General features: G+C 39.5%; 1 protein-coding gene across 2 annotated transcripts; it reads left to right on the forward strand.

Moving 5' to 3' along the window:
* Positions 1-331: 331 nt before the first annotated feature.
* On the forward strand, positions 332-12,240 carry CTSA (cathepsin A). 2 transcript variants are annotated; one of them, XM_088481919.1, is made up of 15 exons: positions 332-437; positions 643-806; positions 2,363-2,474; positions 2,546-2,596; positions 2,692-2,778; positions 5,539-5,694; positions 7,871-7,962; positions 8,151-8,235; positions 8,331-8,422; positions 9,040-9,112; positions 9,358-9,506; positions 10,367-10,442; positions 11,063-11,152; positions 11,535-11,636; positions 11,784-12,240. In XM_088481919.1, the coding sequence occupies exons 2-15, from the start codon at positions 643-645 to the stop codon at positions 11,865-11,867; spliced, it is 1,413 nt and encodes a 470-aa protein (XP_088338045.1). In that variant the 5' UTR covers positions 332-437; the 3' UTR covers positions 11,868-12,240. The 2 variants fall into 2 exon arrangements, with proteins under 2 accessions (XP_088338045.1, XP_088338046.1); XM_088481920.1 differs by lacking the exon at positions 332-437 and adding an exon at positions 444-526.
* The last annotated feature ends 1,661 nt before the right edge of the window (positions 12,241-13,901 follow it).

Genomic DNA, 13,901 nt, shown 5'->3' on the forward strand with positions numbered 1-13,901 from the left:
TTTTAGCATGCCCTAATAGCAAAACTGTGGCATGCATGCTGGGATGTGTAGTTCCACTGCAGCTGGATGGCCCGAGTTTGACACCACTGCTATACAGTAATTTTAATGAAGTGAACACATACATAGCAGTATCTCGTGATCAACAGGAACCAGCTATTATTAGACCACAAGTCCCATGATTCTTTTCACCCAGCTGCAGTTTAAAAACCTACCAGCTACACGCAAAGTTTCCTGGGAGTAGTAGTTATTGAGGGCTCACTGGCAGCTCTGGTAATCAACTGCTGTTGACGTTACCTCCCCCTCCCTTTATAATAGCTCATCGGCGCACGTGATCCTGTCACATGATATAAGTCATATGAGAGTTGGGAAGTAGTGCCGAGCTGTCGGCGGAGTGAGAATAAGGAAGGCAGTGGTGCAGTACAGGGAGGCTGAGCAAGGTACAGTTGCCATTGCAGCGTTCGCGAATAGCCGCACACAAAGAAGTACAGTGTGTGACAATGGTGGAAACATAACTGAAGACTTAAGGGTGATTAACTAAATGCAACGGCAAAAACTATATGTATAGGTGTTAGGGGGTTAATTGCTGCCGGGGTATGGTGCCCTCATTTTGTCTTTATCCTGATCTCTTGTATTTTCTCCCAGATGCACCTATCTCTGATCTGCTCTGTGCTCCTGGGAGCTCTGCTGGCAGAAGCGGCTCCTGCTGAGGATGAGATCACATATTTGCCAGGGCTGAGAAAGCAGCCTTCTTTCCGCCAGTTCTCAGGTTACTTGGATGTTCCGGGAGGAAAACATCTCCACTATTGGTGGGTTCCAGCAAGAGGCCTTTACCTCCTATTATTCTGACAGTTTTATATTAAATGCATAGAAACGAAATAAAACACTGCACAGATTCTGTTCGACAACCACCCTATATATTATATTTGGTTAATTCTTATAGCAATTTAAACATAGGGAGGGGGGGGGGGGGGTTTGGGGGAAAGGGGTAGTGTATTGGTGCACTAGTTGAACTGAAATATAATTGGTTCATAAATAATGAACAAATTGTTCCGAGGGCCTTATACAGCCCCCAGGCCTGCGGTTTCCCATCCCTGCTCAACAGGATAACTGGTTCATGTACAAAATTGTTTAATTAAAAAGGTGTTGTCTAATTCCACAGTTAATTGTATCCTCAATTTGGTAACTTATGTATCTTATGTACAGGTGTTTTATGAGCACATTTGAGATGATTTGAAGGTACATTGGTTTTTTTTTAGTATTAAAGGGTAATCCATTTTCTTATAGGTCAGTTATCCTCTCATGTATCCGACAACCGACCATATGAACGTGCATTTAAATAGTGATATAATCTCTTACAATTGTCATTACTTCAGACCGGGACTCGGACATCTCAAATAAGACATATAAACTCCCTCCGGTGAAATACACTGTTTATATGTATGCGTAAATTAGTTCTAAGTGGCTCCAGAGTAGTTTCATATGTATAAAATAAATCCTAGTTCCTAAATTAAATAAGGGAATTTAGGTTTAAATGCAGTGTTTGCCCAACAGTCTGATAGTAAGTTGATCCTGTGTTTGGTTTTTACAACAAAACAAAAATAAATAAAATAAAGGTCATTATCCAGTGCTTTGTTATGCACTTTGTGATTTGATAGTATTATGGTGCATGATTGCACCCTGTGGTGCTCCACCTCAGTCCTGCTAGTCAGGTATTCAGAGGTTACAAATGGTAACAATGTTGCTGATATTAGATTATTCTTGAGAAGCCTGTTACAAATTTTGCTTTGCTCCTGAGTATCAGCAGCTAGATGTCGATCTTTGTCAGCTTATATATAATAACAGCTATGCATCTGCACTCCTAAAGTGTCAGTGGAAGGGCTTAAATAATATACATTCCTGTAGCAGAGAGTATCACATGTGTCCTTTTTTTTAACAATGTTATAACGATGTATTTGACGTTCTGCTTCCTTTGTACCCAAGTATATATCACAAATATTTGACCTTCAGCTAATATTGATAATGAGGCTAGTTTAACTCCTAATGATGTGCTCATTTACATATGTTTACAATCAATTATGGTCATGGCGCACAATATACGTTTTATAATGGCACGCTATATCATCGCTCTTGTGTTATCTATTCTGTTAGTAATTGTCTCATGTGTCTGGCTGATAGTCGATTGCTCTTAATCGTTACTGCCCGGCATGTGTATATCACTGTCAGGGCTGTAATCGACGTTATTCATCAACATGCAGTGTGAGGGACACCCGGCACAGGTCCAATGTGCATTTTGTCTATGGCTGCTTCATGGGATCCACCAGTTTTTATATTAAATTAATCATTTCAACTCTTGTCTTAATAGGTTTGTAGAGTCCCAGAAGAATCCTAGCTCTAGTCCTCTGGTTCTGTGGCTGAATGGAGGCCCTGGGTGTAGCTCGCTGGATGGGCTGTTGACCGAACATGGCCCCTTCCTAGTACGTAACTGGTTGGATGTGGGTGAATATTGCTTGTAGACTGTGCTTTAATTGCCTTACTTTTATTGCAGATACAACCAGATGGAGTTTCATTGGAATACAACACATACTCTTGGAATATGGTAGATGCCCTAAAACCAACTGTTACTATTTTAATCTTTCTCCTTAGTTTTTGTTTACTACAATGTTTATCTTTTATTTTATTTTTTTCCCACAGATTGCTAACATTCTTTACCTCGAAGCTCCAGCTGGTGTGGGCTTTTCCTATTCAGATGACAAAAACTATCAGACAAATGATACAGAGGTGAGTTCTCCCATTTGTACACATTGGGAGTTATGTAATAGGTTCTGAGTTGAAGGAACCAGTGTGAGTTTGGTGAGAGATGCTGCTAAATTTAAAATGCTGATAAGTTATAAGGCAAAACCAGCTCTATAACTGTTTTTTTGTTACTTTAAACTTGGCAGTGAACGCCACAAAACCATGCTGGTTCCTTAATCTTGGAACCTATTGCTTTATTCCGAACTAATTTATTCTTCTTCATGCATTCTCTCCATTCCATGTCTAGTCTTATTTTGTTTCTAGATGTGTTGGGCCCAGAGCAACTATTATATTCATTTATTTTCAAACTTGGAAAAGATGAATGAAGAGGGTTTGGCTTGGCCTAGCATTCAATATACTTATACTTATTTTAAGTTATTTAATTAGTGACTAGTTTAATAGACTAGTAGTGGGTGGTCTCTGGTACTTCCAATAATTTGGGAGTTTGGGGCATACTGGCATATTTGGTAAGCTGGGGGACTTGAGTGATGTGGGGCAGCTTTAAGGGCCTTTCTGTGTACATGTGGGATCTATGGTGACTGAGGAGCATGTTGCGGCGTGTTAGTGTTGTGGGGGTAGAGAGGTCATTCTATGTCTTTTTGTTTCTGATATTAAAGTACTATATGGCCCTTTTTGAGTGCTGGAGGGTCAAGCATGTGGCCCTTGAAGTCTATCAGGTTGGCCATCACTACTATTAATTCCTAATCGTTGCTAGTCGCTTGAGAAATAATTGCTTTCCAGTCCAATCGTGTGGTTCCAAAGCACAAAAAGTTATTTATGTAAAGACAATAACATGGTGAAAGATTTAACAATTGGAGTAAAAAGCAATCAATAATAGTACAAGCCGATGCATGCGCACTGGTCCCAGTATACAGTCATCAATCCAGAAGCCTGTGGTCATCAAAGAGGATGTCTGGACACTGGGATCGGGACATAGCCTATATACCTTAGAGTTCAGAGTTAACAAAGGGACTAGTTGACAAGTTTCCATTGGTTCTTGCTTCTGGATTATCTGGTCATTGGTCGGTTCATACGGTGTCATCAGGGGTTTGGCTTCGTCCTCAAACGGTCACATTGTGTAGCTTCCTGCCGAACAACTGGTTAAAACTAGCTACAACTTTGCATATAGGTAATAAGTCTATGCAATAAATCCCTATCACCCATAACTAGCGGACGCAAAATGCGACTTCTTTGCCAATTTAGCAACGGATGTCTGCAAATAAACAGGGATTTAATATGATACCAAACATGACATGTGACTATATTCTAAACCTTAGATCTCACTTAAGTACATTTTACATCATAATTATTAATAACCCAAACCTTTAATAACTCTGGTTATTAACTTAGTGTGTGGGAACCGTTTTATACATATGCGTTCGCATATGTGCGTCTGTATATTGAAATAGGAAGTGTTCGTATGTATGTGAATACGCATGTGAGCGTCTGTGCGTTATGTGCATCAGTATGTGTTGTGGAATCGCATTTGTGTGCATCAGATTGCGCCGACACAAAGTAGCGTCGTGGTAACCAATCGTCAGACCATAGACTATTAGATCGACAGATAATAATTTCAAGCCATCATATCCAATTATGACTTTGACACTACTGATGGGCCTGTCTTTCTAGCCGGTTAGTGTACTAAAGCAGCTTCACGGGCATTTCAAGTCTATCTGTTCAGTGAATACTTAACAAGTCATGTTCTGTGATATACAGCAGGATCCTGTACCTATTGTATAGTTATCAACACTAAGGGGGGGTATTCAATTAAGTCGGAATCGGCGATTAATTTATGATGTCATTTTCACCTATTTCAATTATCCCCGTATTCAATTTCAAAGACTTCTCACAGGTTAGAAAAGTCTTTGAAAAAAACTGATAACTTCACCATGTTTTACATGGCGAAAAAAGTGCTGAATTGGGGTTCCAGGGGGACAGGCTTAAAAAATATAGCCTGCACCCCTGGGAATAGCTGCTAAAAACAAACTGTCAACAGTGTGTGTTTAAAAAAAAAATATATATATATATATATATATATATATATATATAATTTTTTTTTTTATTTTTTTTAAATTTTGGGATTAAAAAAAAAAATTGGAATAGTGTTTAAAAATGCCCCAGGGGTATTCTGTAAGTATGCATCAGGTGTTTTCTAGAATAGGCTATTAGCGGCAAGTGCATTTTTGCAGAATTTAAAAAAAAATTAGTTTATGGACTTAAAAATATGCTAGTACCCATTTTCATGTACCCCAAATTTGATGTGACCACTTAAAAAAAAAAAACGAAAACATAAACCTAACTGCTCTTCTGCATCACTTGTTCTAATGTTGGAAAAAAACACCTGCTGCGGCTATTTAAAAATGCAGAACACATTCTGCAGGGGTACCCAGAGTGAACCCCCATGTCTGGACATTTTTAGGGGCGTCCTAGGAACAAAACCCGAAAATTCCCGAGTTTTTAGCGATGCTAACCTTTCCGCAGGCACCTGTTTTTTGCAGCTTCTTAATTGAATACGGGGATAAAGCGGGCATGCGCACGATACTTTATCCCAGGATAAGCTCCGATGTGGAGCGAAAAGTCCAGCACTGACTTTTCACTCCCAAATTGAGTACGGGCTTAAATGGTGATTTGAAACTTCAGGTAAACTGATGCTTGAAGACTGGCGTATTGAACTCTTCTCGATCTCAAACAATCTATATCTCCCTATATTGTGAATTTTTCACCTGTCCACTTTTGCTTTTACAGGTTGCATATAATAATTATCTGGCTTTGAAGAAGTTTTATCAGCTTTTTCCGGAATACACTGCAAATGACCTTTACATCACAGGAGAAAGTTATGGTGGGGTTTACGTTCCATCACTTGCTGTGGAGGTTTCCAAGGACTCCAGTATCAACCTGAAGGTACGAAGATGAAATATTAAAATAAAATGAGTACTTACAATATTCAATGAAAGTTTAATTATTCAGCGCACATTTTTTGACACATGTGATCTGGAGTTGTCATGTGTTAATTTTTTGTATGGGATATGGTTAAGTTGTGCACCAAAACCTTAGACCAGGGGTACACAACATGTGTCCCTACAGCTGCTATGGAACTACACCTCCCAGCATGCATTTTGCTATTAGGGCATGCTGGCATACCTACTTCTACAGCAGCTGGAGGGCTGCATGTTGAATACCCCTATCTTAGATCTTTGTCTTTAAATTAATGATATATATTTTATGAAACTCTGACATTTAAATAGGCATGTATGGTGTGAAGCTTTCCATAGGTAAATATAGGAAAAATGTATTCTCTCCATTGACCAGTTTTCATTACATTGGGAAAGAGTGGCATGGCGGCAGACTACAGAGATAAGGGAAAGAAAGGGAGTGTGGGAGTTTGCCAGTAGTTCAAATATTTCATTTATTCCAACTTATTCATGAAGTGTTGACTGAGGGCCCCATATTTTAGTAAAGGCTCTAGATGAGTTTTTAATTCTGCTAGACATTTACTCCATACAATGGGTATGCCAAATTCTAACAACATTGCAATCTGTTTATATTGATGATGAGCTACTACTTGTACATAGGGATGCTGACCTGGTGGTTCCCATGCCAGAGAACAGAGCACCTCGGGCAGCTCCACCAGTTGTGAAGAAATGATTGCGCTGACAGGCAGCCTTGTAGACCTCTCACAGGACTTTGGGCGCGATTCTGAGTCTGGCGCTATGCCGATAATCTCGCAAATGGTCAATGGTTTTTCATCTGTGCATACATCTTGGTAGCTAAAGTGTCGCACAGCTTCCCACTGTTGGCATACAGAGTCGCAGCAACAATTCAGATGCAGTCTCAGAAATGTATTGGGCATTGACTGAGGGGGCTATTCAAACACATGGAGAAGTACTGTCATGTGGGGGTGTTGCTGAAGTGATAGTGAGCTCATATGCTCAATTGCTCCTATTGGAGGCCATACTCTGATGGAGAATCTGCTCTTAGCATAGGGCTGGAACAAATTTAGATGGTGTCTGACCTCTAAAGATGCACCAAGAGGTATTCTAGTGGGTGCCTCAATCCTTGCACATTCTGACACAAGTATGCACATCAGGGAAGAGCTTCTACTTGTATTTAGCCTAATATCCCAGACTTTACTTCAGCATAAAATGCACACACTGATGCCACGGAGTCTGACTCTGAAGTGGCCCCTTTGGGTTTATCTTTGCAATTCTTGTTAATCTATAATAAAATTAATGTACTGTAGTAGTTTGTGTTTATATAGCATTTTAATTCATAGCTGTCAACTCTGAATGATATAGATAGATATAGATATCTGTTTATTTGTGTGCATGTTGCTTCTATAAATTCAGTGGCACCCACATTTTGAAGAAGGCGATTGCACGCTCTTAAATGATGGACCCCTTTATTGTCTGGTGGTCACCCAGAGTTACAGGATACCAAACATGCAAAATCTTCCCCATACTGGCCCAAACACACTTGGAGTCATTTTTGAATAAACTGTTTGGTGCATATATAGACTTTTTCTAAACAGCAGGTCTTCAAAGCAGCCAATTATTTAGATTTGGATCCGCATTACGAAGTGTGAAATACACCTGGTTTGTACTTTATTGTATTACTGTTCCAAATTCTGCTGGCTAAATCACTGGTTATCATCTGGTTTGAAAAGCTGCGGTTAAGTAAATAAAACTCCCAGGAGCAGTCATTGTTATCATAGGATATGTATTAGGCGGTGATCCTTTGGGTTCATGTGCAATGCTGACTGCACTAATGACTTCCACTGTCATAAATAAAGGAAAAAGAAATTCAGAATTGCCAGGGGAATTTTAGAACAGACTATAAATAAGAAAGCAGCAGAAACTGACCAAGACAGTAGTGTACATGCTTTGGACTTTTTTCACAACTGGGAATTTTTGGTGAGTCAGCCTAGATGATGCAATGTAATTGGGTGTAATCAGAGTTAAGGGCTCATTAACCTTCTGCTGTGTAGAGTACATGATACTCAAGTAGTGTATACACCTCTATAATGGATCAGATATTTGTTACACAGCCGTATTTCCTCACTTGCTCATTTTGTTTTTAGGGGATTGCTGTTGGCAACGGGCTGAGCAGCTATGAGGCTAATGACAATTCGCTGATTTACTTTGCTTATTTCCATGGAATTCTGGGCAGTGAGTAAGTAAAGTTCTCCCATTGCCTGTCATGTCCCTTTTATGCTCTGGCTGCTGACAGTGCTCTCTCCCTCGCTAACCTTGCATTGATTTGCAGTATCTGACTTCTTCAGATTCGTGTGCTGTGGGAGTATTAAAATGACACACAAATTCACTCTTTGATGGCCTCTCCTTTCTTTTTCACCCATGCAGCCTTTGGACAAAGCTACAGAAATTCTGCTGTCAAGCGGGAATATGTCAGTTCCACAATAACAAGGACACAAACTGCTCCCTGCTGGTAAGGTCCAGTTCCAGGAGGAAGAAATCCCAATGATTGGTTTGTGAAAGAGCTGGTGATGGTGTATTTTAGTTATTGCTCATCTTTGTATACAGGTACAAGAAGCCATGCATGATGTATACAGTACAGGATTAAACATCTACAATCTGTATGAGAATTGTGCTGGTGGAGCTCCAGGCGAGGTCAGGTATGTATGTATGTATGTTTGTATATTTTGTAATTCTTCAACATCCTCTATGGAAAGTCATGCTTAAATGGAAAATACAATCCTAGTTGGTGGGCAATACCTTGTCCCATGCATGACATTTTTTAGTTTGTGTATTGGGTGGATAAGGCAACATCTCACTGCATTCCCATCAAAGGAGAAGGTAAATGTTTGTGCTGCAAGACCCCGGCCCCCACCTTCTTCCCCCAGGTGTTTTCAAGCAGCTAGGACCAAACCGATGACCGTACTGAAGTGGGGCCTTCTCCTTTTGTCCATTCAGGAGCCCAAGTTTGTAATATTTGTTGCTGGCCAGTTCTCACTTGCTGACAGTTGGCAGCAAATGGTAATATTAAAGGAAGAGTGCCCAAGAAGTTTTAGGCACATAAAAGCATATATATATTGAATTGTATAGATGCAACAAAAACTCCCTTTATTGGTTAAGCCCCTAAAACTCTGCTCATTATCCTATCAATTAATTTCCCCTCTAATTTTGATATGATCCCTAATACAGCTATCTTTCTGGCAATGGCGCCAAGCACCCCCTAAAATAGATGGGTAAAACTAATTTCAGAAAAATGAGAAACTGTTTATTTTCACAGGGATAAAGGAGACCATGTTGTTGTTTATTACCCTGGATTAATTTCACCAAAAATGCACGTGCACTTTAACAAGGTGAGTATAATTGCTGTGTATAACTCCTATTCACTCCTGCATTCTCATACTCCTTCCCGTGCCAGCCTATGTCTATTAATGGCTCCATCATGTATGTTATTTCCAACTCACAATGTCTTTGTCAATGTTTTATTGTACTACTTTTTGTTAATTTGTTTATGTTCACATGTTTTGTAATACTTGAAAGAGTAATGTCCATGAGCTCTGATGACACTTAATGCTGATGTGCCTCCTATCTGGTGCAGAAGCTGGTATTACTGTCAGACCTTGAGAAGCCTGTTAGACTGGACCCTCCATGTGTGAACAGTACAGCTTCCAGCACCTACTTGAATGACCTATTTGTGAGGAAGGCCCTACATGTTTCTCCTGAGGTCAACAAATGGGAGGTTTGCAGGTGAGAATTTTATTTTGAATGTATTAAGTAAATCTTTCTAAACGTTAGAAGTTGCTGTTTTTTTTTTTTTTTTTTTTTTCAGTATGTGATACAATTCAAACATTATTATTTATTAACAGTTGCTTATATAGCGCAGCATATTCCGTTGCGCTTTACAAGTGGAAACATTTATAGAACAAAACAGGGTAATAACAGACAGACATAGAGGTAACAGGGCCCTGTTTACAAGCTTACAATCTATAGGTTACTGTAACGGCCTTTTAGCTGTAGTGTCCTTAATTCCTGCCTCCATGTAGCATTAAGTAATCTGGGGCATCTATATTTCTGAGCTAAATATATTTAAATGTAATAACCTTTGCTCTGGTCCCAGCCTTTGCAATTGTCTGGTAGATTTCAGGGGCCTCAGATTGATAAGGCAACAAGAAGTTTTATGGTAGCTTTGTAGTGAATGGCCAGAAATTCCACCATAGGGCTCGTGGAGTTGGTTAAGTAGCAGGGGTTATGCAAATTTTTTTTTTTTTTTTGAACAGATAAAAAAAAAAAAAATGGAGAATTTGTTTGGTTTTGTAGCTTCGACGTAATCAAGAATACCAAATTTGGTATACAGAGATGAAGTTGTAGCTAAAACATTACGCATCGTGTGTGTATATATGTGTGTGTATATGTGTATGTATGTAATATATATATATATATATATATATATATATATATATATATATATATATATATATAATTTATATTATCTCTCTCTATCCTTCATCCCTGTAATATTTTGTTGAATGTTGTGGTGAAACGGTTACCTAATGGCACTATTTTTAAATACATTTTAAAATAGTTTTATTTTTTTTTTTGCTATGCAGCTTTGATGTATACAGAAACTATGGGCGCGTTTACGAGACTATGAAAGACCACTACTTGAAGCTGCTTAGCACTCTGGTGAGTGAAGTGGAGAGTCTAATTTCTAGGAGTGCTGGGAAGGGGACATAAATGCATTCACATAAAGTGGCCTATGTAGTAAACCATTTTTACCGTATCGTTCCTATGTATTGATGGCACAATGCAGGCGATTTTATAGAAATCTCTGGCAAAGTGCTAATTAGCACTGCATGTCGGTGTCCCCATTATCAGGGACTACAATCTGACCCCTATGTAGTAAACTCCAAAAAGCACTGGTAGATTAAACCATCTTCAGATGGTGTAAACTGTTTGCCTATGGGGGCTCCAGGGGCAGGAGAGAGATCTTTCGTTCTCTCCCCCGGCCAGTCCAGGAAGCTGACGCTGTGCGCATGAGCAGTGTCTGCTTACCCCAGGGAAGTGACAGACTTCTCCCAAATGCCAGGGATATAACTCATGGGGACAGTGGTTACCGCAACCGCTGTCCCTGCGAGTTCCCGGTAGTACATAGCCAGGATACTTTTGTTTAAAAATGAAAATATCCCCAGCGGGTTGGAACATTAATCGTCGCTATTATCAATACATACCCAACAAAGGTCTTTTGGGGTCTATTAGACTTTCAAGAGGTTATCTGATGCTTCCTGACATAAGTCTCTTTTTAGAAATACCGTATTTTGGTGTACAATGGTGACGTAGATATGGCCTGCAATTTCCTGGGTGACCAGTGGTTTGTGGATTCTCTGCAACAGAAGGTAGATATTAATGTTCCCCCTCCTCATCTGTCTGAACTCTTACTATACATTCTGTAACACCCATGTATCTCAACTACTGTAGTATCCATTCACAATATAGTCCATATCTTTATCATGGATATGGAAGTCTGTATACCCTTATTGGAATGTTTGTGATGTAGTGCCTGAAGTCAATATGAATCATGTCTTCCTTTTTAATGTAAGCTTGTATCCAACAAAATGCAAGTGGCCTGTATGGTTGAATGAAAGGCATTGGGGTAGAAAGAACAGACTATGCTGTTTCTATGTACTGTATGTAAAAGAGGGGATAAACTTTAATGTTTGTTCACTATAGTAGTGGCTGACCATTGTGTGTTGTCCTGACACCCTTCTGATGTGTTAGCTGCAGGTACAGCGCCGCCCTTGGCTGTATACTGATGGAGACCAGCAGCAGATTGGTGGATATGTGAAAGAATTTTCCAATTTGACGTTCCTTACGATTAAGGTATACCAAGCTTTATAGACTGATCTTCTCCTATAATGCTGTCTATCTGCAAAACACAAGCCCAGTCTACTTCTCTGCTCATATAGCATTCTGTACAACAGTGTATGAAGGCTTACCACTTATACTCTGACTCTTTTCTCCTTGTAGGGAGCTGGTCACATGGTGCCCACTGACAAGCCAAGTTCTGCCTTCATAGTGTTCAGCCGGTACATTAAAAATGAGCCTTTCTAGATGTTCTAATTACCACTCATTCTGCACAATATTTATTGGAGGATAAGGACTCTTCATGATCTAGGACAGGGGTGGGAAATAAGCTGTTCAACTACAAATCCCAGCATGCCTTGCAACAGTTTTAGCATGGCAAAACTGGCAGGGCATACTAGCATGTGTAGTTCTACAACAGATGGGGGGGCCGCTTACTGCCCACACCTAATCTAGGTTGACTCTTTACATGTTGATGCCTGGTCTACATAATCTGAAGATCAATTTGGCAGCAAGTTTATTTGTTGACCTATGTTTCCTCTTTATGGTTAATGTTCCTGTATTAATCTCCCATAATTGGTCCGTCTTGTATATAAGTTTTAAATCTCCCCCTCCCCCTTCCTATATACACTGTGACCTCAGGGTGGTTGTAGGGGTGGCACTGTTATAAAAATTGGGTACATTTCTTCAAGATGACTGATTTACGTTGTTTATTGAGGAGCACGTTGTTTTTGTCTGATCTGTAACGTAACAGTCCTTTTCTTAGCGTGTCCTCCATGAGATGAACAAAGATTATATGGATTTCTATTGTGTTCTGTATAATAACATTGTCATTGCTTCTGCACTTACTAATGTTACAAAAAAGTATATGAATAGCCTTCAAATTATGCTTGACAAATTTCAATAAAGATTATTTTTTAAAAAAATTCATAAAATTCTGGTTTTATACTTAAAGAGAGAAAGTGCTCCTTTTCCTAACCTATGACTTATGAGGCTTTGTCTTTATGTAGCTGCCTATACATTTTATATCTTGGTAAGCTGGCTATGTGATATTGTTCTGGGGTTGAGATCTAGCGATGTAGAGCATTCAATTGGCATGTTCACCTGGTAGACATCTGATATTTCAATGGCCAACCGAGGATGCTTGATGTATGCGTTAGACAGACAGATGCACTTACATTCTAATATCTATCTAGGGATGTGTAAACCCCTTTTTGTATGTTACTGATGCTGCTTGCTGCACAAACCAAACAAAGTATAGCTTCTAAAAGTTAGATATGTTTTGGAAGTTTACTTAAAGATATAATAGCCTGCAGACATTGGCAAGTCCCGTGTGCAACTGTCCGATGTTTTAAAGTAGCCGTAATTAAAAGTCAAAAACAGGTTGATTTTGCCTTTTTTAAATGACTGATACTTTAAATATCGAGCAGTCTCGCACGGGACTCACCGATGCCTGCAGGCTATTACATACAGTGCATCCAGAAAGTATTCACAGTGCTTCACTTTTTCAAAATTTTGTTATGTTACAGCCTTATTCCAAAATGGAATAAATTCATTTTTGTCCTCAAAATTCTACACACAATGCCCCTTAATGACAACGTGTAAAAAAAATTTGAGATTTTTGCACATTTAAAGCAAAAAAAAAAACACTAAAGCTGCATACACACTTAACGTCGTTAGTTATATCGTTCAAAAAATTATCGTTGAAAAAAATCGCTCAGTTTATGAGGCATAACTATGAACTATTATCATTAATGCGTGTTCCCGTTTGTAGTTCATTCTGACTGACCAACTGAACAATTTTTATTAAGGGAAGTTACAAAAATCAGGTGCATCCTGTTTCCACTGATCATCCTTGAGATGTTCCTACAGCTTAATTGGAGTCCGCCTGTGGTAAATTCAGTTGATTGGACATGATTTTGAAAGGCATACACCTGTCCTATATAAGGTCCCACACTTGACAGTGCATGTCAGAGCACAAACCAAGCATGAAGTCCAAGGAATTGTCTGTAGACCTCCAAGACAGGATTGTCTCGAGGTACAGAAAAATATCTGCTGCTTTGAAGGTCCCAATGAGCACAGTGGCCTCCATCTTCTGTAAATGTAAGAATTTCAGAACCACCAGGACTCTTCCTAGAGTTGGCCGGCTGTCTAAACTGAGCGATCGTGAGAGAAGGGCCCTAGTCAGGGAGCTGATAAGAACCCCATGGTCACTCTGTCAGAGCTACAGCATTCCTCTGTGGAGAGAGGAGAACCATCCAGAAGGACAACCATCTCTGCAGC

Source organism: Taudactylus pleione, unplaced genomic scaffold (assembly GCF_031769625.1).
Source record: "Taudactylus pleione unplaced genomic scaffold, aTauple2 ptg000279l, whole genome shotgun sequence".
Classification (NCBI taxonomy): Eukaryota; Metazoa; Chordata; class Amphibia; order Anura; family Myobatrachidae; genus Taudactylus; species Taudactylus pleione.

Coding starts and splice junctions, on each gene's coding strand:
- CTSA (XM_088481919.1), top strand. CDS start 643: ATGCACCTATCTCTGATCTGCTCTGTGCTCCTGGGAGCTCTGCTGGCA. Junction 2,597..2,691: donor ACACATACTCTTGGAATATG/GTAGATGCCCTA, acceptor TTTTTCCCACAG/ATTGCTAACATTCTTTACCT. Junction 11,153..11,534: donor TGGATTCTCTGCAACAGAAG/GTAGATATTAAT, acceptor CTGATGTGTTAG/CTGCAGGTACAGCGCCGCCC.